The following is a 27,210-nucleotide window of genomic DNA, read 5'->3' as shown; positions in this document are numbered from 1 at the left end:
AATATTACAAGAAATTTTATTCACAGAAATATGAAAATCTAAAGGAAATCAACCAATACTTGGAAGCAAGCCACTTTCCAACACTTAGTCAGAACCAAGTGGAAATGCTGAACAGGCCCACATCAAGCTCTGAAATAGCATCAACGATACGAAATCTCCCTAAAAAGAAAAGCCTGGGACCAGATGACTTCATGTCAGAATTCTACTAAACTTTTAAAGAAGAGCTAACACCTATCCTACTTAACCTTTTCCAAAATATAGAAAAAGATGGAATACTACCCAACACATTCTATGAAGCAAACATCACCTTGATCCCCAAACCAGGAAAAGACCCAACAAGGAAAGAAAATTATAGACCAATATCTCTAATAAATATTGATGCGAAAATATTCAACAAGATCCTAACAAAGAGAATCCAGCAACATATTAAATAAATTATACACCATAACCAAGTGGGTTTTATCCCAAGATCTCAAGGCTGGTTCAACATATGCAAATCTATAAACATAATACACCACATATACAAATTAAAAACAAAGACCATATGATCCTCTCAATTGATGCAGAAAAAGCTTTTGACAATATCCAGCATCCATTCATGATCAGAACACTTAAAAGAATTGGCATAGAAGGGACTTTTCTCAAATTGATAGAGGCCATCTACAGCAAACCCACAGACAATATCGTATTGAATGGAATCAAATTGAAATCATTTTCATTCAGATCAGGAACCAGGCAAGGGTGCCCATTGTCCCCACTGCTCTTTAACATCGTAATGGGAGTCTTAGCCATAGCAATTAGGGAAGAAAAGGCAATCAAGGGTATCCAAATAGGATCTGAAGAGATCAAACGCTCACTCTTCGCAGATGACATGATCGTATACCTGGAAAACACCAGGGACTCTTCTACAAAACTCTTAGAAGTGATCAAGGAATACAGCAGCGTCTCAGGTTACAAAATCAACACCCATAAGTCAGTAGCCTTTATATATACCAACAACAGTCAAGCTGAAAAAAACAGTCAAGAACTCTATTCTGTTCACAGTACAGTAGTGCCAAAGAAGATGAAATACTTGAGAGTTTACCTAACAAAGGACGTGAAAGATCTCTATAAAGAGAACTATGAAACTCTAAGAAAAGAAATAGCTGAAAATGTTAACAAATGGAAAAACAGACCACGCTCATGGCTGGGAAGAATCAACATTGCTAAAATGTCTATACTACCTAAAGCAATATATAATTTTAATGCAATCCCTATTAAAGTTCCATTGTCATACTTTAAAGATCTCGAAAAAATAATACTTCATTTTATATGGAATCAGAAAAAACCTCGAATAGCAAAGACATTACTCAGAAACAAAAACAAAGCAGGAGGAATCATGCTACCAGATATCAGACTATACTATAAATCCACTGTGATCAAAACAGCTTGGTACTGGGACAAAAATAGGGAGGTAGATGTATGGAACAGAATAGAGAACCAAGAAATGAACCCAGCTACTTACTGCTATATGATCTTTGACAAGCCAATTAAAAACACTGAGTGGGGAAAAAATTCCCTATTTAACAAATGGTGCTGGACGAACTGGCTAGCAACCTGCAGAAAACTGAAACTGGACCCACACCTGTCACCACTAACTAAGATAGACTCTCATTGGATTAAAGACTTAAATTTAAGACATGAAACTATAAAAAAACTAGAAGAAAGTGTAGGGAAAACTCCTGAAGAAATTGGCCTAGGTGAATATTTTATGAGGTGGACCCCTTGGCCAATTGAAGCAACATCAAAAATATTCTACTGGGACCTCCTCAAATTAAAAAGCTTCTGCACAGCCAAGAACACAGTAAGAAAAGCAAGCAGACAGCCCTCAGAATGGGAAAAGATATTTGCTAGTTATGCTTCTGACAAAGATCTAATAACTAGAATCCACAGAGAACTCAAATGTATTAGCAAGAAGAAAATAAGTGATCCCATCTCAGGGTGGGCAAGAGACTTAAAGAGAAACTTCTCCGAAGAAGACAGACGCATGGCCTACAGATATATTAAAAATGCTCATCATCCCTAATCATCAGAGAAATGCAAATCAAAACTACTTTGAGCTATCATCTAACTCCAGTAAGATTAGCCCATACCACAAAATCCCAAAATCTCAGATGCTGGCAGGGATGTGGAGAAAAGGGAACAATTCTAAACTGCTGGTGGGAATGCAAATTAATACGTCCCTTTTGGAAAGTCATATGGAGGACACTTAGAGATCTAAATATAGATCTGCCATTTGATTCTATAATTCCTTTGCTAGGTATATATCGAGAAGACCAAAAATCACGCTACAATACAGATATCTGTACCAGAATGTTCACTGCAGCCCAATTCACAATCGCTAGGTCATGGAAGAAGCCCAAGTGCCCATCGACCCATGAATGGATTAATAAATTGTGGTATATGTACACCGTGAAATATTATGCAGCCCTAAAGAAAGATGGAGACTTTGCCTCCTTCATGTTTACATGGATGGAGCTGGAAAATGTTCTTCTTAGCCAAGTATCTCAAGAATGGAAGAAAAAGTATCCAATGTACTCAACCCTATTATGAAACTAATTGTTAACTATCATAGGAAAACTATAATCCAAATGAAGTCCAAGAATATCGGAAAAGGGGTGAGGGAGGGAAGGAGAGGGGGGAGGATAGGTGAAGGGAAGGTGATTGCGAGGATCACGCCTATGATTTTTCCTACAAGGGTACATGTGAATCTTTCTAAATGTCGAATATAAAAGTCTTAACACAACAATTATGTGAATGACATGATGGCTATGTTGGCCAATTGGATGAAAGTATTTCAAATTGTATATGGAAACAACACACTGTATCCCATGATAGAATTAATGTGCACAAATATGATCTAATAAAAAAAATAATGACAATAATAGACTTTATAAAATAATCAAATTAGCAGAGATGTAACATGGAAGGAAAAATAATAAAAGAAGGCAAAAAGAAGAGGAAAAAAATGGGATAAGTAAGAAATATAAAGTAGTAAATATTTCAAATGATATGAAGATGTAATAACCAAAAGTAGTGAGATGCAGCTAAAGCAGTATGCAAGGAAATTTATAAATTAAGAAAGCATATTTAGAAAACAAGAAAAGTTGGAAATCAAATATGTTAAGTGTTCATTTCAAAAACACTAGTAAAAAGACAGTAAGTTAAACCCCTACAACACAATAGAAATTAAAGAATTAGGAAACAAATTTATAATGGAAAAATCACCAAACTCCAAAGTTGGTTATTTGAAAATGTTAATAAAACTAATTAAACCCCTGGCAAGAAAGATCAAGACATATACATACACACACATACACATCCATACCAGTTGTTTATATCTGTTGGGATATCCTGTAGATCCTATGACAAACAATATAATGACATTATAAACAATTTTATGGCAACAGACAATTGAAAAGAAATGAACAATTCTGAATAATACAAAATAACAAAACTGACACGAGAATAAAAGTCTGAATAACCTTGTATCTATTTTAAAAAATCATACAATGAAAAATCTTCCCCACATAGAAAAACTGAGGTCCTAAAGCCTTCACTGAAAGAATTTCCTAAAAAATGAAATTAGAAACAAAATATAAAACAGACATGATAAAGAAGCAAAAGAGGGAATTAAATAAGAAATGATCAGATTAGTCCAGGCAGATTTAAAGAAAAAACAAAAAAAAAATCTAGAAATGGGTGGTACCCATAGCTCAGAGGATAGGGTGCTGGCCACATATACCCAGGCTGGTGGTTTGAATCCAACCTGGGCCTGCTAAACAACAATGACAACTGCAACAAAAAATAGCCAGGTGCTATGGTGGGCACCTGTAATCCCAGCTACTTGGGAGGCTGAGGCAAGAGAATAGCTTAAGCTCAAGAGTTTGAGATTGCTGTGAGCTGTGATGCCAAAGCATTCTACCAAGGGCGACATAGTGAGACTCCGCCTCAAAAAAAAAAAAAAAAAGAAAGAAAGAAAAAATTCTTGGCCCCACCCATAGCTCAGTGGGTAGGGCGCCGGCCACATATAACAAGGCTGGAGAGTTTGAACCTGGCCTGCGCCAGCTAAAACAACAATGACAACTGCAACAACAACAACAACAAAAAGAAAGCTGGGCACTGTTGGGGGTGCCTGTTGTCCCAGCTACTTGGGAGGCTGAGGTAAGAGAATTGCTTAAGCCCAAAAGTTTGAGGTTGCTGTAAGCTGTGATGCCATGGCACCCTACCCAGGTCAACAGCTTGAGACTCTGTCTCAAAAAACCAAAATAAGAAAACTCAATAGATAAATAGCTGATTGTCACAGGAAAAAACAAAAAGCTGAAGAAATTTCAGACTTTATTGCAAAAAGACAAAGATATGAAATATAAGAAAGATATACAAAGACCAAGGAAGGACAGATTAAAATCTAACACTACAACAAATCAGAGCTCCAGAAAATAAGAATAGAGAAGAGGGATAGGAAGGTAGTGATGACAATAATATTCTCAGTAATGGCTGAGAATTTTCCAAAGCTGATGAACACAAATTCTCAATTCAGAAGTCCAAGAAAATAAATAAAGAAAGATAGTTTGGGGCAGATGATAATAAAATACCAAAGATAAAAAGAAAATCTTACAAATAGTCAAACAGGAAAAAAAAGGACAGATTACATATATAGGAAAGACAGACTGAGAGGCGATTTATCAACAGTAAAAAATAAAACAGAAAAAATGGAATAAAATCTTTAAATTACTGAGTTAATATAATTATCAAACTAGAATTTCATAACCAGTTAAGTTTTCATTCACTCATGAGAATAAATTAAAACAATTTTCAAGAAGATTAAAATAAAAACTTCTAACGTGTCTTCTGCTTCCATCCAATATGGAATAATAACAAGGAGTCAAATTTACCTTTTCACTTGAACCAACAAAAAAATTCTGATAAAATATATGAAACAACGGTTTTCACAAACCTAAACATCAAGCAAATGATAATAATCACTGAAAGAAGAGATACAGATGAAGTCAGCTCAACAATTGTTCCAGTTTGTTGCACCTTGAGAGTTTCCAGGCCATAATGTACACAGAGGCAAAGGCAAAGCCCAGCAGTCTCTTCTAACAGAGAAGGAACAAGAGTCTACAGTGACCAAAGCAGTCAGAATCTGCAAAGACAGAGAGAGAGATGCATAAAGAGAGAACATCAGAGATGTGCAGAGTCCCTTCCAAGTATTCAGAGTGCTGATTAGAGTATATATATATATATATATATGTAAGGTGATAATCATGAGCAAGGTGGGGGACAGAAAAGATTAGAAAAAATAGGGCCTGTTTCCACTAGCCAAACTAGAAAACAAGACACATAATTCATGGAATTTTAGGTGGAATATTCAGGAAAGTCTTGCCTGAAAGTCTTGCCAGTAGAGACCAATTAAATCTAGACTATTGCTCTGGATCCAAGTACAAAATAAAAGACCTCAAATGATAAAACTGTTTCCAACTAACTTAACTGAGTTTCACAAAAAAAGTCAAGAATATTTGTAGGAATACAAAATGTCCAGCGTCCACCAAGGTAGAATTTATAATGTTTGTCATTCAAACCAAGACATATAATTTAACCAGGCATATAATACCTGGTATTATATGGATTCATGTTGAGAAAAATCAATCAAAACAGACCCAGAAACGACACAGATGTCAAAATTATTAACCATAGCCATTAGAGAGTTATTAAAACTGCATTCCATATGGTAAAGATGTGGAAGATATAAAAAAGACCCAAATTAACATTTAGAGATGAAAATTAGAACATCTAAGACGAAAATACACTAAACAGGAATAATGGCAGACTGGACATGGCAGAAGAAAACATTAGTGAACTTGAAGACAGTGATAAAAGCTATCCAAATTGAAATATATAGAGAAAATACTTCCACAGTACATACTTAAGGGAAAAAGAATGATCACAGAAAAATATTCTAAGATATTCAGGGGTAGGAAATGACACAGCTAAATTATTAATCAACAATATACATAAGATGGATGATGCAGAAGAGATCAAAATTAAGAACATAAATAAGAGTGTACAGCTTCCAGATCAGTGGAAATAGGCATAAATGAATTCCACAGATGGATGTCAACAGATAATGCCAAACTGAAAAGTCAATAGCAACATAAGCATTTATTTATAAATGTGGACATAACTACCAGGACAAAGAGCTAAAACTTAAAGGCAGATGACTCCCAGTCATGAGCTTTAAGTTGAGCTGGGTAAGACTGCTTTTCCAAACAGTCTGTAAAATTTAAAAAAAAATTTCAAGCAAATTCTCAAAAGCTCTAGTGTATTAGTCAGGTGATTTAAAGATCCTGTTTATGTAAAGCTTACAGATACTATATACCTTACTATGAAACTGAGTTTCTCTACACTTTACAGAAGTGAAGGGTAGAATATTTTTCTTCAATATTCTCCTAACAATTCACAAGGTTTTCAAGTTATTTCCCATAAAATTTAATTCAGAGTTTAAAAGTTAATTATAAGATACTATATCTATTAGAATATGAAACATCAAAAAGTGAGTTTATTTATTACTATTCCTTAGCACAGAAAAGTGGTTTTGGTCAACCTTGTATGAATACTATAAACTCACTATAAAAATCACACACCAGTTAGAAAATATCTCAGACCATAAGTCTAGGAATTTTCTTTTGTTGGTTGTATATACAAGTAAAATATAATGGAGTTAATGGTAGATTTGTTTTCAAAATTAAAATGTATGTGGTACCTTGTTTTTCCCAAAGGGAATAAGATCATAATATTAGGCAGCACCAACTACTAGAATAGGTATAAAGAATTAGTACCAAGTAGGGAAAAGGATACCACAAAAAAATCTTTGTATCCTAAGGGCAATGCATAAGTGACTAATATTAATGAAATACTTTATGTTCTGAAAGGGAACAGGAAGACTGTTAGATGTTTCTGCAAAGGCAAAAGAATAACAACTAGTACTGAAAGGGGAAGTTGGAGCAGATGAAAAAGCTTTTATAGACTTGTTTTTGCATAAAGCAGTGAAAAGCAACCTTTGGCCAAATTAGTAATATGGTAATTTCTGAAACTATTTATCTTACAGATAAGCACACTAAGGACATATAGAAGGACAAGTATTTAATAACATCTATGGGATTTCACAGCAGCTTACGAGAGCCAGAAATAGTTGCGCATTAGGAAAAAGTTAGCAACAACTGGCTTACTTTTAGAAGAGGATGAAAATTAATCCATGGCATAATACACATATTCAATGGTATAAAACACATTTTCTGGTAGCTCAGGGGCCTGGAAGGGCCATGACAGCGTGATGGTACCATCTACATGCACTGCCTAAAGGCAATTAAGGGCTCCTACTCACTCACACTTCGGGTCCTCATAAACTGTACCTTGCAGCAGAGGATAAGAGAATCCAGTGTCAGACTATGCATATTAAAGAGATAAGAGAAGGAAAAATAAAGTACATGGCTATTATAGACTATAATAGCCCATCAGAAGTAGGACTGTGTAAGAATTTCCGTCCTGATCCTCAGTAGCACAGTGAACCAGGAATGGAAGCATGCCAAAGAGCTCTAGATTAAATGAATAGAGCCTACCAATTTTGAAAACTTTAACACTTAAAACATAATTAGAAAATTAAAAATACAATTTAAAAAAGTGATGAAGCAAACCGCATTTTGCTGACATGGACAGATTAAAAAAATAGCTTTCCAAGTTATTTCTCAACTTAAAAATTTATTTAAAAAAGTACAAAAATCAGATAAAGTATACACATTTGTAAAACACAAGTTCAAAATAAGTCTTCAGTGTTGTGTAAATAACAAAAGACTGCCTAAGGATAGTTTAAAAAATCTTATTTGCTAATTTAAAAGAAGGTGGAGGAGGAATAAACAACACCGCATAAACAAAAAAAGTGGTTCAACAATTTTTTCTTTTCTGGATCACCTCTCATTTTTGATGTTGCTCTTTACTAGCATGGAAAGTATTTACCTGTTACTGTGTAAAATACTAATAGTAGAGCTGGTCGTGCAAAATTTGGCAGAAACAATGCTAATGAGTTAACACCTTACAAAAGAAAATTATGTTTCAAAGTATCTTATCTTTACTAGCTTTATAAACTGTTATTGAATGCTTACCATGTTTGAGGATACAAACAAATGAGAAAACATGGACCCCCACTCTCAAAGACTATACAATCTAATAAAAAATGTATAGGAGCTTTAATCCAAAATAAATCATTAATTGAGGAAACAATACAATATGCAAACTGGTGGCATGAAAAATGGAAGTAAGACTTTTATTTACATTTTCTAAAATGAATAATAAATAATATTGTATTTTAAGAAAATCAACCATTCATATCAAGTGTATCAGTTAAGCTTTTTACTGATCGACCAACAACAGAATCTCTTCTGGCTAGTTAAAACAGAAAAGGAATTTATTTAAAGATTAGTAGGGAATTTACAGAAACTCTGTTAAGGGTTAGAGAAGCAAACACAGAAGATATAAGGCCAGAAAACAATCTCAACCACACTTAGGAGATTCTCCAGGCAAAACCAGACTGCCAATGGTATGTGGCACTGCCAATACTAAGAAACTGGAGCAATCAGAGCTCCTACCACCAGTTCTGCCAAAAGATAAATTCTCTTGCCCAAGATTACCACTTGATATTTCTCCCATACAATTTCAAGTGAGGAGCGTATGCCTAGTCACATGCCTCTACCTTCCCTGAATGGGTATGAGAATATAAATTTTCTGGTATCTATCAGGACTTGTAAAATAAAAAATTTCCACGCTGTAGAAAAGCTATTAAAAAATGCAATGGGGCCACAAATCACAAATATCTATTAAGTCACTATTACTTTGTGTTACAGAGAATCAGAAAATAAATAACTAAAACCACAGGTTTTTTTTTACAAAAATATAGAAAATATTTGTTTTAACTCCAGTGATTTCCAAATTAATAAAATACAAATTTATGAATTTTTCACACTATTTTTGGTAATCCAAACAGTTTTGCACAAAGGAATAATGAACAGGTCCAAGATTTTTAATACAACCAATGTAGACTTTAAAGTTACCAAAAACTGCTACCTAATGTCATATTCTAGATTAATAGACATTTACTTGAGGAGAGTAATGAATTTCACTTTTTACAGAAAGTTTCTAAAATATATTATCTACTTTCCTGCTTAATAACAAAGGTATACAAAATATAATTTAACTGTAATGGCTCAAAGTTGGCATTATAAATAGAATGTAGTGGTTGTGATGAAAGACTATGTCAACAACTATTAATTAATTAGTTCTTTCACTGAATTTTCCTAGACTTTCCCTTGTAGCATTGCTTATTCCAAAATCAACAGGGCCTCCCTACACTGCCCTCAAGACTGCCTGCTATCCTATCGGCATCTCCCTCAAGAAAACCAGACTATCAAGCCTTTCTGTTTAACAGGCCATCATGTGCCACCTCCTTAACACAAGCTGATTTTGAATTTTGCAATCTGATCTAAGAAACCATTATTTTTATGGCACATGTTGTGTAAAAAGGAAAACTGCCTATTGTACAAAACTTGAAACAGAGTAGGGAGCTCCCTTCCTTTAACTGGAATAGATTACAAATAAGAGACTAAACTGTTAAAATGTTAAAAATAAAATTTATTTTTGGGTTTGGGTTTGCCCAGATAATCACCTATGAATTATCAGATGTCCATCAGATAAAGTGTTATCATATTAAAATCTGTTCATCTTGCAGCTATCTTGATCCTAAATTTCTGATATAAAAGGTATTTTAATCTACTTAACAGGCTAGACGGCTAGAGACTTCCCCCCTACTACTTATGCCAAAGGTTTTAGTTAAGAAGAAAAAAAAAGCCTATGCCTAGGGCAAAAGTACAACTACAAGAAATCATACAATCACTGGCATGCTCCCTTGTCTTCTAACATCACTTTTCCTATGATTTCAAAGTATTCTCCAGATCTAAATTTCTAACATTTATATTCTCTGCTAGTCTCTAACTTTGACAGAATATTGGATTGAAAGAATTGACAGACTGATAGAATTTCAGGTATCATGACAGAAGACAGGATGAATGCACACAGGATGGGAGATTTTATTTGGCATTCTCATGTATCTTACCATAATATTGCTACTTTAATGTCATATAGAACTCAAAAAAAGTCTTGGGATAGGGTCAAAAGACTCAATAAACTGTGCCTGTCCCACTAGCTATGTAGCACTTTACAAATTTTAATGTTATGTTTTCAATTGTAAAAGCAAAGTATGTTTATTTCAGGAAATTTAGAAAACACAGGTTAAAAGAAAATTTCCACCATTTTTGATACCGAGGTGTTGTTACATGAATTCTAAATCTGGATACACATAAAGTCTGTAATACTCTCTTGGCAATGAAGTGAGAGAAAAAAGGATACTGTGTCAAGAATCAAGGAGAAAATGATACAAAAAAAGTTACAGAGATAGGGAGAGGCCAAAAGGTGAAAAAGTTAAAGAATGGTCTTATAAATTATATTTAACCATTAAAGCTTTTGTATATGCTTGCTTTGTTTTGGGGAGATAGTTATTAATGGGATAGGTGAGTGGAATGATCAGATTTGGATACGGAAAAGTCCACTCTATCTTTAATGTGAAAAGGAAATTGGAATGAGGCCAGCATAGACACTGTTAAACCAATTAAGAGAAGATTCTATTAGTTTAAGTGAGATGAAAAAATGGGATGGAGGCAGAAAAGACAGAAAAGTGGGCAGATCTAAGAGAGATTTAGAAAATAAAGGGGTCAGGATTTGGAGACGGATTCAATATGTATGTTGGGGAAGAGGAAGGTATTCAGGAAGAATTCCAGGTTTCTAACTTTTACAATCCAATGTTCAATGCTGCTATTCACTAAGATAAGGAGTCCTACAGTAAGACTGAGTTTTAGAAAGAAAGATCATGCATTCATAGTTAAATTTAGTTGTGATCAATTTAAGGAAGATATATATAACCTAATATCTTTTGTTTGCCTTCAGATCCACTCTCTACCCTTTACTATTAAGGTTTATCTGTATCAACGGGCAACCTCGTCCTCTGGCTTCCCTTGGGTTTGGTCCATGGAGAGCCCTGGCAGGTGATTAGAGAGATACAGGAAACTGGGGTGAAGCATTTATCCTTTGGCTCCCTGCCTGTAAGATTGCCTTGGGCAGTGTTCTTCAACAGAAGATGTCCTCTCAAAACAGTTTCTTCTCTGTAGCTGTCTCCTGGGCACCAGTAACTACACTCTCTTGCTTGCCCTGGTAAATTGTCTCTTAAGATTCTCCTACATTCCAACTCTTATGAAACTCTTCTTGAAATATCCTAATTTGAATGTGCCACATGTTTTCTGACAGATGAGAGACGCTGCTACCAACAATGATAAGATTCCATATCCAGAAAGATATTAAGTAGGAAATTAGGTCTGAAACTTAAAGGAAAGATTTGGATGTAAGACATATAAATCTTCTGCATGTAGGTGATAAGGGCATAGAACACTTATAAATAAAGTATAACATGAGGCTGGGTACACTGGCTTATATCTATAATCCTATCACTCTGGGAGGATGAAGCAGAAGGATCACTTGAGGCCAAGAATTCAAGCCCAGCCTGAGCAACACAGCAAGATCCTCATCTCTAAAAAAAAAATAAAAAGAAAAGAAAAAAGAAAAAATTAGCCAGGCATAGTTCCTGTAGTTCCCATTATTTGGGAGGCTGAGGCAGGAGGATCGCCTGAACTTAGGAGTTTCAGTTACAGTGAGCTATGATGATGGCAATAGTGTCTCAAAAGAAAAGAAAAAAAGAAGTGTAACATGAGAAAAGGAGAGGCTCTATGACTAAGATGTAGCAACATCTAGGCAGTTAAGAACCAGATAAAAGTAAAATACTAGATAACTTTGACACTTAAGACTGAAGAAGAGTGACCACAATTCAAAAATTTGGGTGGCACCTGTGGCTCAAGGAGTAGGGCACCAGCCCCATATACTGGAGGTGGTGGGTTCGAACCCTGGCCAAAAACAGCAACAAAACAAAACAAAACAAAACACACATACACACAAAATAAAAAATTCAAAAATTCATGAGTTGTCAGAAAGAAGAGTAGATATATTACGTTTATTTTTTAAGTCAAGGATACATAATAAAATAACTTTACTGCTCTAATTTTTTTGAATACTTTATTTAGAACACATGTGATAGTAACTACTTTATCAATACAACCTCCTCACAACTCTAAGAGGATTGCATTATTGTGGTAACACTTCATTAGACATTAAAGTACTTGCCAATATGGTTAAAGTAAAAATGAATACACACACACACATGCATTTATTCATCTCCATCCTCAAAGGAGACACATAAAAGAATGTTTATTGCAGTACTCTATAATAACAAAACACTAGAAATCATCCAAAATGTCCATTCTCATCTGGTAAATGGATATACCATAATATAGTGACCTAAGATAATACTGTATTGTAGCACTTAAATAAACTAGAATAAAACAGTTTGACATAGATAAAGCTTAGACACAAGAAGTCTCTCACCAGATACACCCTCTTGTCCTTGGACTTCTCAGACTTCATTACTGTGTGAAATAAATTCCTTTTCTTTATAAATTACCCAGTTTCAGGCATTCTATTATAAGTAATATAAGTGACTGGGCACTTTTTTGACTATAAGCACAGAAAGGAGAAACAGAGTCTAGTGGCGGTGATAGGATGGAGACTGACATTCAAGGGAGATTAATAACCTGGAAGTTGTAAGGTAATTATAAAAAGAAGGAAACTATGCAGTAAAAGAGTTTCAGAAATCTACACAAGGGGCACTTTGAGATGTTGCTGAGTATAGTCCCTTGGTATCCACAGGGGATTGGTTCCAGGACTCCACCAAAATATTCATGTGCCTTATATAAAATGGCCTAGTTTTTGCATATAACCTACACACATCCTCCCATATACTTTAATCTCTAGATTAATTTTAACACTTAATACAATGTAAATGCAATATAATTATATTGTATTTTAAAATCTGCATTATGTTTTATTGTTGTATTGTATTTTTTCCCAGTATTTTTTATTTCAGGTTGGTTGAATCAATGAATGTGGAACTGGCAGATAACTAACATCCTACTATCCCAACCTGTGACTTCACAGAGTAAAACTCCACAAAGTTGAATCTGACCAGGAAATTCTAAGCTATAATAATGACTCAGAGTCGCACAAAATGAGATAAGTGAGCTCTGACCAGCTGGAAGGGAAGGTCCTCAGTCATCACTCTGGGGCATTTAGTAGAGGTTCTACACTTGAGGGATTATGCTATAATAGGGATAAACTGCAGTAAAAGCTATTCCACACCCACCAGAGAACTGTCTAAAATCTGAACTTGAAAGGATCATGAAACTCTTCAGTAACTAATTGCTGCCAGCACAAAGCTCAATCCTCTTTGAAGGAAGTAAATAAAAATTTGATACTTAAAAGGTAACATTCACAATGTCTATAATTTCCAACAAAAATCAGATACCAAGAAGCACAAAAATCTAACTAATAACCAGGAGAAAAATCAGTCAAAATGTCAAAGATGATGGAGTTACACAGTGACAGAAGGTAGAATGGTGGTTACTAGGGCTGTGGAGAGGGAAGAATGGAGAGTTGTTTTTTAATGAGTGTAGAGTTTTAGTTTTGCAAGATACTAAGAGTTCTAGAGATCAGCTGCACAACAATGTAAATGTGCTTAATGCCACTGAACTGTACACTCAAAAATTGCTAAAGTGTTAAATTTTATGTTATGTGTATTTTACTACAATTAAAATAATTTCTAAACAAGTTTATAAAAAGTTAAAAAAAGATGTTGGAGTTAGCAGATAAAAATATAAAATGTAAACATAATGAGAGAAATGAAGATACACATACATGTAAATATGTAAAAGACACAAAAGAACTAAATGTAACTGCTAGGGCTGAAGAAAACATGAAATGAAAGGTTTACTGGATTAGACACACAGAAGAAAAGATGAGCAATCTTGGAAACTTGGCACAGAGAAGACTAAAAGTCTGTGGATCAGAGAAGCAAAACAAACCTTAAGCAAGATAAACACACACACACAAACCCACACTAAATGCATAGCACAAATTGTTAAAAAAATCAATTAAGAGAAAAATCTTAAAAGCAGTTAGAGATTTAAGATACATGAAATATAGAGGAACAAATTACACATAGTAAAATATGTCATGCTTTAAGTGCTGCAAGCAAAAAACTTATGTAATATATGTATATTGCCATCCTTCAAAACATAAGGCCAAATAAAAACATTTACAGATAAAAGAAAAAAAAAACACCCTCAGAATTCATTGTTAGCAGATCTAAATTACAAGAAATGTTAAAAGAAGTTCTTTAGGTAGGAAAAAATTATACCAGATGGCCCAATGAATTAAATATAAAATACAAATGTATATATTAAATATAAAATACTTTTTTCTCTTAAATTTCTCTAAAAGGTAATTGTTTATAGCACATACAGTAATAATACAGTGGGAGTAGAAGGAAAATATATGACAACAACACAAAGGATGGGAAGTGGTAAACAGAAGCACAGTGTGAAATGGTATAGCATTATTTGAAGTCGACTGTGATGAATTAAAGAATATCCCATAAACCCTAGAGAAACTACTTAATACTTAAGAAAAAAATCAAACAATGAGGTATAACTAAGGAGCCATTAGCCAAGAGAGAAGACAGAATACTAAAAAATGTAAGAAATATTACTGTGAATAAAAAGGGACACGCGTAATAAGAAAGAACTGAATTCATCAAAAAACCCCATAAAAGTCATAACTATCCATGCATGCAATAATCGAGTCTCAACTTCCATGAAACAAAATCTGACAGAACTTAAGAAATAAACAAAAGGTCACTAAAAATTGTATTTCTACATACATTGGCAATAAATAATTATAAATTCAATTTTAAAATGATTTACAATTGCATTGAAAACATGAAGTATGTAGAGGAAAAGGTAACTAAATATGTGAAAACACGTACACTAAAAACTACAAAATATAGCTAAGAAAAATCAAAATAAACAATTATCCAGAAACTGACTGATTACTTCCATACAATCTCAATCAAAATTTCTTTTAGCTTTTTTATTTTCTTAGAAATTTCCAATAGGATTTAAAAATAACACAGAGATATGAAGATTTTACTATAGCCAAATTTGAAAAATAAAACACAAGATTTACAATTTCAAGGCTTACTATAAACTCAGAGTAATCAACATAGTGTTAGCATAAACACAGACCTATAGACAAATGGAACGGAGTTCAGAAAGACTCACAAATAAATGCTCAACTGACTTTTAAGAAAGATGCATAGGTAGTTCAGTGGTGAAAGAATAGCTTTTTTCAACAAATGATATGAACCATCAGCTATTCTCATGGGGGAAAAACTTATTCCTTACCTCCTAGTACACACAAAAATTACCTTCAAGAGAGAAACAGACATAATCATAAAAACTAAAACTTAGAAATTTCTGGAAAAACAGTATTTTCATAGTCTTGAGTAAGCTAAGTTTCTTAGGTCACAAAAAGCATAAAACTTTTTAAAAATTGATGAATTGAACTTCAAAGGTAAAATCTTCTTTTCCTTAAAAAACATTGAAAATGAAAAGACATAGACTGGGAAAAAATAACTGCAAGACATATGTATTTGACAAAGGACTGGTTTGCAGACTATATAAAGAATTCTTAAATTCAGTAATAAAATGCAAGGAATGATTAAAAAAAGTCACAACAGTGGTTTCTTCTAAAGTATAGGGAAACTTGATCATATTCATGTTTAATTTCCTTAAAAATTACTAGGTAGTGAGCACACAGAGCTTTACTATAGTTTTATTTATTCTTTGTTCTATGCTTAAAACATTTTATAATTAAAAAACAGTTAACACTATACTCAAAAGACCCCTTAACTCATATTACGCCATTAAATTATTATAGTTACTAAGATATTTAATGGAAGGTTTTCCTACCATGGCTTATTCCTCTATGTTATTTGATGTCAGGGGACATAAAGATATGTAAAACTGCAGAAAGGAAAAGGGTTGAGTCATATTTCTAGTTTCCTACCAGTCATTCCTATTTGAATGCTTAAATGTTTCCATTATCATTTTAAACTTATTCAAAACTAGTTCACTGCTTTTCCCCACCTGGGACTCATATTTTTAAGCTCTATTTTCTATGCTGGTTCTATGATTTTATAAGTCACAGGGTGATATATTGCTTAGGAGCACAAACTCTAGAGCAAGACTACCTGAGTTTCAATCTTGAGTTTACCACTCAAAGACTGCCTGACCTTGGGCAAGTTACTTATGCCTCAGGATTAATGGTGAATACATGTAAGATGCTTACAGCTAAACCTGGCATATAGTCAAGTTCAATAAATGTTGACCATTTTTTTATCTTCTTATCGACTACTTTTTTGTTTGTTTGTTTGAAACAGAGTTTAGTTCTTGTTACCCCAGCTAGAGTGCAGTGCTGTCATCACAGCTCACAGCAATCTCAAACTCCTGAACTTGCGATCTTCTTGCCTCAACCTCCTGAGTAGCTAGGACTACAGACACACACCCCAATTGGCGAGTTTTTCCTATTTTTCTTTAACTTTTTTTTGTTGTTGTTTGTTTTTAGAGATAGAGTTGCACTTTATTGCCCTGGGTAGAGTGCCATAGTGTCACAGCTCACAGCAACCGCCAACTCCTGGCTATTTTGTTGTTGTTGCAGTTTGGCTGGGGCTGCGTTTGAACCTGCCACCCTCAGTATATGGGGTCAGCGCCCTACTCACTGAGCCACAGGCGCCACTCTTGCTCAGGCTTGTCTTGAATGCCTAATCTCAAGCAATCCTCAGGCCTCAGCCTCCCAGAGTGCTAGGATTACAGTGGGAGCCACTGCACCCAGCTTACAACTTCTTTGACTTAATCTCTGTTTCTTCTTTTGTTTTCACTATATCAAGGGAAGTACTAAGTCCTATTAATTGTTCCCAGAACAATCTGACCTCTGTGGTAGAGTCTGTGGTCTGTAGTCTGTGGTAGAGGTCTAGACTACTACAGACTTCTTTCTACGAAACTTTCTTTTCTTTACGTTTCCTCATTCCAACCTATTGTATACTCTTGTCACATTCATCTTTACCCTTTTCCATAAGCCCTCCATCTTATAGCAGGAGTAGTTATGAGAAGTTCTGTCAAGAAAAAACAGTATTTCACAGCAGTTACCAACCAATCACTGTTTTAATAAGTAGGACAGTTGAAAGTCTATTGCAGTGAGCTGAAAGTCACAAGGCTTGGTTTATTATAAAGCAAGTTACATTTATTTCTGTAAGAGGAGCAACAAGTTATAACTTGCCTTTGACTAGCATTAGCAAGTCCCTATTACATCAGCAGTCACTCTTCATAAAGTTTGAGATTTTATTTAGTACTATAGAAAACACCAGCCCTCAACCTAGGCAACACAGTGAGATACTATCTCTACAGAAAAAAAAAAAAAAAAAAAAAGCCTTTAAAAGCATTAGCCAGGCATGGTAGTACGTTTTTATAAATCCCAGCTACTTGGAAGGTTGAGTTGGGAGGATTACTTGAGCCCAGGAGTTTAAGACTGCAATGAGCTATGATTGCGCCAATGCACACCAGCCTGGGCAATAAAGCAAGACCAGTCTCTAAAAAATATAAATAAATCATCAGTCTTTTTTCTGCCAGTATAGAAATTGACTGTCACTTATTTCTCTGGGCCCTACCGTCCCTTCTGTTATATATAAAAAAAGTCATATAAATGTCATTACTGGCCTGGTATCCGTAGCTCAGTGAGTAGGGTGCTGGTTAAATACACCGAAGCTGGCCAGGTCTGAGCCCAGCTTGGGGTTGCTAAACAACAATGACAACTGCAACCAAAAAACAGCTGAGAGTTGTGGTGGGCACCTCTAGTCTGAGGCAAGAGAATTACTTGAGCCCAAGAGTTTGAAGTTGCTGTGAGCTATTATGCCACAGCACTCTACCAAGGGTGACAAAGTGAGACATTGTCTTAAAAAAAAAGTCATTACTCTAGCACCAGGTTTTTTCCTGATGAGCCCACACTAAGCACAGTTATCCAGAAAATTAATATGAATGAAGAAATGGCAGAGATGAATTTATGTTATTCTTGAACTACATAAACTGAGTTTCTATTAATTTTAAAAGGTTGTGATTCTATTCTCAAACTACAAAAATCAAGTCCACTAAATTTTATAATTCACTTGAGAATACTTCTAAAACTGTAGAAAGCATTCTGAAATCTTTATAAAAATATTTTTCCACAGCTTCAAGATAATTGAGTTTAAAATTTAACCCTATATTGTGAAACAAACTATGATATGGCATTATGGATTAATATTTTGGTGACAGTGCATCTTGGAACACTACTAAAATGGGCCCAGAAGTTTGATATGGGCACATAAAAGTTACACAGCTGAAATTATAAGATTTAATTTTTTTCAACATTTACCTTTTTTCTTCTTTTGCTCTCATCTGTTCTTCCTGTCTCAAAACTTGAACCATTATAGATTCACAAACTCCACTTGTCAAGCCTGCCAAACTTCGAGGTGTTGACCGACGCCTTGTTGAAGTACATGCAGTTCCCTTCTCATCCTCCAATCCATAATAGCCTCTAGATGTAACTGCTATCGTTGTCTTTTCTCTCAAGTGCCTTAGAGAAGAATAAGTCAATTCACAAGGTCAAATCTTCTGGATAAGCAATAAACCCCCTCAATCAGAATTTTAAGAAGAATCACTTTTGCTAACTTCACAAAAAGTATTTAGTTAAACCTTACTTAGCTATGCTCCAGATTTTTATCCTTCCTATACAATTTCTCATATTCCTTAATTATGTCATAAAATCAGTCTGACAATTCTTTCCCTACATTAAAAAAAAAGACTGAAACATTAAAATGAAGGACTAAAGCACTCTAATTTTAAAAGAAAAAATTTATTGTTTACAATATATTTCACAGTGGGAAAATGTACAATAAAAACAACGTTTTGGTAAGGAAAACTTACAATGATATAGACACTTTGAAAATTATAAACAAATGACACATTACAACATACAATTGTAAATGGAAACTTGGAAACTTCCTGACTGAAATAATCTAGGAATCTAGATTTCCTCTTCAACTTTACCACAAATGTCTCCTAACTCTATGATGTTTTTATTAATACACTGAGATACTAATTTATTAATATACTGAGATACTAATCTGATGCTTAAAGATGATGAAAAATAGTTTCTTAACAGTTTGTTTAACTATCCATAATTCCCCTTAATAAATGTGAAATGATTACAACCACTTATACTGGGAAAAGAAATGTTATATCAAATTTTTTTTTTGTGAGAGAGTCTCACTATATCGCCCTTGGTGGAGTATGGCATTATAGCTCACAGCAACCTCAAATTCATGGGCTTAAGTGATTCTCTTGCCTCAGCCTCCCAAGTCCCAAGGGACTACAGGCACCTGCCACAATACCCAGCTATTTTTTGTTGTTGTCATCATTGTTGTTTAGCAGGCCTGGGTTGGCCGGGTTCAAACCCGATGCATGTGGCTTGTGCCCTAATCACTGAGCTATGGGTGCCAAGCCAATTATATTATATTATATTATATTAATCTTATAAAGTTTTTATTCTGGGCTGGGCTCAGAGGCTCACACCTGTAATCCCAAAACTCTGGGAGACGGAAGCAGGAGGATTCCTTGAGCTTAGGAGTGCAAGACCAGCCTGAGCAAGAGTGAGGGCCCATCTCTACTAAAAACAGAAGGCTGTGTGATGAGCACCTGCAGTTGCAGCTGCTCAGGAGGCTGATGAGGCAGGAGGTTTGCTTGTACCCAGGAATTTTAGATTGCTGTGAGCAGCTAGGCTGATGCCATGGCACTCTAGCCTGGGCAACAGAGTGAAAAAAGAAAAAAGTTTTTATTCTGAATTTGCACTTGTATGAGGGTTAACTGTAAAAAATTTCAAGGAAAACATCTGCTCTTCTATCTTAGTTAAATGTATCAGAGCCTCTGAAAGGTTTTATACATACTGTTTCCACAACAACAAAATCAAGTCAATACTCAAAGTAAGCATTCACTGTAGTATATAACAATTTATATAAATTAAAAGTTGACCCTATAGTTGTATTTTACTGTTTCCTACAGGATTTCTTAATATAAAATAGACTAGAGGATCACTAAAACATAAGCCTTTATGGCATAAAACATAATTGCAGTCCTGTCCTTCTTGAACTATCCCCACAGTGGCTTATTACTCTAAATTAGAACAGCTTTGTAAGTCTTACCCTCAATGCCATCTAGGTCCCTTGAAAAGTACTGACTGCAAGGTACTACTGAATGATGATACCATTATGTGTTTCCCTGTTGTAAGGAGATAACACTATAACTAATTCAGCTTTAAGAAAGGCATGAACGTTAAACTGCTTTTCCAGAAATACTAAAAATTTGGGGCTAATCTAGCACACTATTTCAGGCTGTGATCCTTTAGTGTACAATATCATATACTTGTACGATGGCTAACTGGAATTATGGGCTCAAGATTAAAAGATGAGTGGGACCACGTAGATACCGACTGGGTGTATGTGGGTTTCTTAAAGACATGGTCTTGCTCTGTTGCTCCAGCTAGAGTATAGTGGCATCATCATTGCTCACTGCAACCTCCAACTCCTGAACTTAAGCAATGCTCCTGCATCAGCCTTCCCAGCAGCTGGGGATACAGGTGTGTGACACCCCACCTGACTAATAATACAGTGTTTTTCTTAAGTGAACTAGCCCTCTGATTTTAATTATTTCATTAATACTAATGAAAGAGAACCTCAATGGACAGTATTACACAGTATTACCCCTGATGATCTCTCAGGGATCACAGTGGACACAGAGCATGAGGAATAATGACCCAATAAGTATGTAGTGCATTTTGGGTAAGGTGAGTTGAGGGAAGTAGCAAGTCACACGGCCAAACTGTTACATAAATAAGTCAGAAACAATATTTTACCCTTTAACTTCAATTTTATAAATACATAAGATGAAGTTGTAAACTACTTTCTAAAATGGTATTTTCTCAGATGAAAGACCAAAATAGTATCTTTTATTACTTATTAGAATAAAAATTTATAAGCTTTGGTATTTATCACTCATAACTAAAATAAAAGAAAATCCAGCCAACTATGCCATTTCTCTTATCAACATGTAAAGATTCAAAAGACTTAAATTACTCACTGTTGAAAAGGACATAAGGAAAGAAATTTTCCTACTCAGGAGGCTGAGGCAATAGAGTCGCCTAAACCCAAGAGATGGAGGTTGCTGTGAGCTGTGACACCACAGCACTCTACCAAGGGTGATGGAATGAGACTCTATCTCTTAAAAAAAACAATAATAATAAAAAAAAGATAGATATTTTCTCATACATTAGTGGGCATGTAAATTGGCACAGTCTCTCTAGAAGTCAATTTGGTAATAATCATCAAAGTTTAACATGAACATATATATCCCTTAACCCATCATGCTTCAGGGAATTTATCCTACAGACATATCTCCCATAACTTAAGCAACAACATGTACACAGAGTATTACTTGTTATTTAAAAAAAAACACTAGAAAACATGTCCTTCAATATAGGACAGATTAAATAATGTACACTACAACAGGAATAGCATCTATACATAAAAAAGAATCAGGAATATGTATATGTACTCACTATAAAAGATGTCCATATTATATTTTTGAATGTAAAAAAGTTTCTGAAAAAAATGCATTTTTCAACCCCAAAATAATTTATATACAACTATATATATGTACATATATATGTGGCATCTAATCAGGTGTTTATATACATGTCCAAGTTCAAACTCTCACCTAGACTACTGTAATCACTTCTTGACAGGTCCTTTGGCCTCTATGCTCTGGCCTCTATGCTCTGATCTCCCTACAGTCTATTCATAAAGCAACCCAACTAATCCTTTTCAAAAGCAAATTAGATCATATCTCCTCCAAAGTGTTCCAGTTATACTTAGAATACAATCTAAAGTTCTTACGTTATGGCCTTCACCTACCTCTTCAGACTTTACTTTCTGCTATTCTGACCTTAGGTCTTCAAATGTTATCCATAAGAGTCTCCTTTTTATTCTCAGTCACACCAACACATTGGCTTCTCAACATCTGGGTGCTTGATCTCTCTGTAAGACACTCTTTCCCCAGATATTCATGTGGCTACTACTATCACTATATTAAGATGTCTGTTTAAGTGCTACCACATCTGACTGACAGGACTTTCCTGACCATGAAATCTAACAAAGAATACCCTATCGTTCTCTTCTCTTAAACTGAATGTTTAATGTTTTTCTTCTTGTTACTTATTACTATACTGAATTATATAATTATCTATTTATTTAATAATTATCCACCTGTCTACCAGAATGAAAGTTCCAGAAGGATAAGTTGTTTTGTTAATGACTGTACCATCAGATTCTAAACAGCACAGTATATATTTGTATATGCATAGAAAGTATTCGGAAGAATACACACCAAGCTGTTTACTTTTCATTTTAAATCCACATACATAGTTAAGGTTTTAAAATTCCAGTCATGTATTTTGTACATAATACAAGAATACTGATTAAATAAACATTTGTAACTACTTGAGTTCCATTCATGAGCAAATAAGAAAAATAAATCTTGCCTCCAAACAGAATATGATCAATGATAAAATAAATATACTAAAATGACTCCCCTTCTAGAATTCAAGGTTTTTTTTATTAGGAAGATTATTTCATGAAATCAATCTGACAGGCTTGGTGCTTTTAGCTCAAGTAGCTAAGGTGTCAGCCACATACACCGGAGCTGGCAGGTTCAAATCCAGCCTGGGCCTGCCAAACAACGACAACTACACCAAAAAATAGCTGGGTATTGTGGTGGGTGCCTGTAGTCCCAGCTACTTGGGAGGCTAAGGCAAGAGAATCACGTAAGCCCAGGAGTTGGAGGTTGCTGTGAGCTGTGATGCCACAGCACTCCACCCAGGGCAACAGCTTGAGGCTCTGTTTAAAAAAAAACAAAAACAACCTGACAATACTTTGAAAAAATAATAATATATTGCCAACCATGAGCAAAAGCTAAGCAATAATTATGGCTGACTTAATGAACTTTATAGACTTATTCTTTCCCTTTTTCCAAACAAAGCATGTCAGAATTAAGAGGCTCAATTCTGTTTAAAAAATCTTTACTTATGCTCTAGGGAGCCAAGATGGTGGACTGCAGCCAGCTTTTTACAGAAGCTCCCGTCCAGAAGGAGGCTTAAAGGACAGAAGTTTAGCATGGAAGCTGATGGTTTGGAGCGGAGCCAAGAAAGAAGATTGAAGAGCACCCTTCAACATTCCTGAGGCGAGCTGTGACCCCAAAAATACAATCAAAAGGTACAAAATCCACCACCAAGCAGATAGGAGTCCCCTCCCCCACAAGAAGGGCTCACAGTTTACTTCATGCAAACAAGCAAGCAGAGTTCAAATATCCTCCCACTCTATCCCACAGGATAGACCCCCTAAAAACTAGACCTCCCACCCCTGCTGGCGTGCCATGGCACCCTCCTGCCAGGCATAAAACTGTAAAACTGTATGTATTCCCCACCTGCAACACTGAACTTCAAGGATTACCCTCCCCCTCCCAGGTCTGGAGGTTTGTTACCTATGGAGTCCAGATTCTTGGGCATCTCCGTGAGAGAAGTGGAGGGGAAAAGGGCTGGTGCTGCTCTGTGCTGACTGTGGCACAGGAGTGAGGAGAAGAAAGTTGGCTCGGAGGAAACCATACAGCAACAGTGGCATCCTGAGCTGCGATCTGATGCCATTCCAGATAGGCAAGCTCCATCTCTCTGGGCAACCAGAGGTTCCAGACAGCAGCCAAAGGCTGAACGGACTTGGTAACTTTCATAAGTAAAGAGACCATTAGCACCAGCCCTCAGGGGAATATTGCTGAGACAAAGGCAGTGGGAGGGCAGAGGCTGGAATTGACACCTGAGTGTAAACTCTAATTGCTGCCCAGAGCTGAGTTCCTCATCAACTCTAGCCGCCTCTGACTTGCAGAGGAATTCAGCTGGGACAGAAGGCCAGGGGCTGGATTAAGAGAACTTTAACAGCCTAATTTAAACATGCAAAGCCCACCTGCCCTACGCAGATTTCCAGGGGGACTTTTGCAGTTGTAAACCCTGGGAGCAGTTGCCTACTACAGTAGTAGTAGTGAATAGGGGGATTATGAGTGACTGGGTACAAGGTGGGGAAGGAGGTATTAACCTTCCCAGACTAACCCATTTGCTGGGTGGGTCCCTTTGCCCTCATGGAGCACTGGAGAAAGTTATATCTGAGCTGGGAGCAGACCCCTCTTATCTAGCTGCTGGAGACATTTGAACTCTTCCATCTGAAACTGGTGCTGACTTGGACGACTGATTTGGACCCCTTAAACCAGGCAGACCACCCAGGGACTACTCAAAGGGGCACCCTGGGTGTATGGTTGAGGGAAGGTTTGATTTTCCTTGCCCAATTGTTATTTGTGGGGAGCAGGGCGACTTAATTGCTGGTATTTCTCCACAGCAGAGACTTCAACCAAGAGTAACTGAACCACTAGGGTAGGACAGAGACCAGTTGAAAATAAGACAGAGCCACTTAGACTTACCACACCAAGCAGGTCCCCAGTCTCTCAGGCTGTAACACTGTACAGGTCCTTGACAAACCTCAAGGGGAAAAGCCAAACAGGGTAAAATAATCATGGGGTAGAATCAGCAGAAAAGCTCTGGTAATATGAATATTCAGAGTAGATCAAACCCCCCAAGAAAGGATGTGGCAGATGAAACTGAAGATCCCCTTTATAAACAGATGGCTGATGTCAGAAACCAAATTCAGAATTTGGATTGCAAATAAGATTAATAGAATACAAGCAAAGATGGAACTCGAAATTCAAGGAGCATTCCAAAAGTTCACTCAAGAATTCAACAAATTGAAAGACAAAACCACCAAAGATTTTGAAACATTAAGGCAAGAGATTGCAGCCCTCAAAGATCTGAAAAATACGATAGAATCTCTTGGTAACAGAGTGCAGGAGGCAGAAGAAAGGATCTCAGACGTAGAAGACAAAGCTTCTGAATATGTCCAAACGTCCAAAGAGAATCAGAAATGGAAAGCAAAAATGGATCATTCTCTCAGAGAGCTCTGGAATAATTCGAAGAAAACTAATATTCACTTTACAGGAATCCCTGAAGGGGACGAAGTTGCTTCACAAAACACAGAGGCTCTTCTTTATGAAATTATGAAAGAGAACTTTCCAGATATGTCAAGAGATCCTGAAATTCATGTTGCAGACAGCTTCAGAACCCCAGCACGACTCAACCCGAATAAGACATCCCCAGACACATCATAATTAACTTCACTAAAGTTAATATGAAAGAGAAAATCTTGAAAGCAGTGAGATGTAAGAAAACCATAATCTACAAGGGGAGGAATATTAGAATAACTGCAGATCTCTCTGCTGAAATCTTTCAAGCAAGAAGAGGGTGGTCATCAACATTTAATCTCTTAAAACAAAATAACTTTCAGCCCAGGATCCTGTATCCAGCTATACTGAGTTTCATTTATGATGGAGAAATTAAATACTTTAATGACACCCATGCATTGAAGAAATCTGCCATAACTAAACCAGTTCTCCAGGATATTCTCAGACCTATTCTCCATAATGACCAGTGCAATCCTCCACCACAAAAGTAAACTAACTCAGAAACTATTGATCAAACTCCAACTTCTACAGTGGCGAAAGGATTAAAAACAACCACTGGACTTTTGAACAACTTGATACCTAAAATTTTATCAGGCTTATCAATAATTTCAATCAATGTGAATGGCTTAAATTGTCCTCTAAAGAGGCACAGATTGGATAATTGGATACAGAAACTCAGATCAGACATCTGTTGTATACAAGAATCTCACCTTACCTCAAAAGACAAATATAGACTCAGGGTGAAAGGATGGTCATCTATAAATATGAGGCAAATAGAAAGCAGAAAAAAGCAGATGTTGCAATTTTATTCACAGATACAATAGGTGTTAAACCAACAAAAGTAACTAAAGATAAAGATGGCCACTTTATATTTGTTAAGGGCAATACTCTATATAATGAGATCTCAATTATCAATATCTATGCACCCAACTAGAATGCACCTCAATTTATAAAAGAGACTCTAACAGGCATGAGCAACTCAATTTCCCCCAGCTCCATCACAGTCGGAGATTTTAACACTCCTTTGGCAGTGTTGGATAGAGCCTCCAATAAGAAGCTTAGCAAAGAAATCTTAGATTTAAATTTAACTATTCAACTTCTGGACTTATCAGACATCTACAGAACATTTCATCCTAACAAAACTGAATACACATTTTTCTTATCAGTACATGGAATATACTCCAAAATTGAGCACATCTTAGGCCACAAATCTAACCTCATAAATTTAAAGGAATAGAAATAATTCCATGCATCTTCTCAGACAAGCATGGAATAAAAGTTGAACTCAGCAACAACAGGAATCTGCAGACTTGTACAAAAACATGGAAGCTAAATAACTTTATGCTGAATGATAGATAGGTCAGAGATGAGATCAAGAAGGAAATTACCAAATTTTTAGAATAAAATGATAATGAAGATACGAGTTATCAGAACCTCTGGGATACCGCAAAAGCAGACCTAAGAGGGAACTTTATAGTATTGCAAGCTTTCCTCAAGAGAATGGAAAAAGAGGAAGTTAACAACTTAACAGGACATCACAAGAGGCTGGAAAAGGAAAAACATTCCAATCCCAAATCCAGCAGAATAAAAGAAATGACCAAAATTAGAGCAGAATTAAATGAGATTGAAAACGAAAGGATTATAGAACAGATCAACAAATCAAAAAGTTGGTTTTTTGAAAAAAATCAACAAAATCAATAAACCTTTGGCCAACCTAACCAAGAAAAAAAGAATAAAGTCTCTAATCTTATCAATCAGAAATGGTACATATACACTAACAACAACGGTACAAAACACCAACTGTTTTTTC

At 35.6% G+C, this 27,210-nt stretch overlaps 1 protein-coding gene across 2 annotated transcripts in view; it reads right to left on the bottom strand.

Annotated features, from left to right (window-relative positions):
• KIAA2026 (KIAA2026 ortholog) overlaps positions 1 to 27,210 on the bottom strand; it is a 101,242-nt gene that overhangs the window by 48,778 nt on the left and 25,254 nt on the right. For both annotated transcript variants that reach the window (XM_003782894.3, XM_023508325.1), the window contains exon 2: positions 18,610 to 18,810. In XM_003782894.3, coding sequence (XP_003782942.1) covers positions 18,610 to 18,810 — 201 coding nt within the window. The remainder of the gene's footprint in view (positions 1 to 18,609; positions 18,811 to 27,210) is intronic.

The sequence above is a fragment of the Otolemur garnettii genome, unplaced genomic scaffold, assembly GCF_000181295.1.
Source record: "Otolemur garnettii isolate 467f Iridium unplaced genomic scaffold, OtoGar3 scaffold00006, whole genome shotgun sequence".
NCBI lineage: Eukaryota > Metazoa > Chordata > Mammalia > Primates > Galagidae > Otolemur > Otolemur garnettii.
Note: the sequence above shows the minus strand (reverse complement) of the source record. Positions and strands in the feature narration are given on the sequence as shown.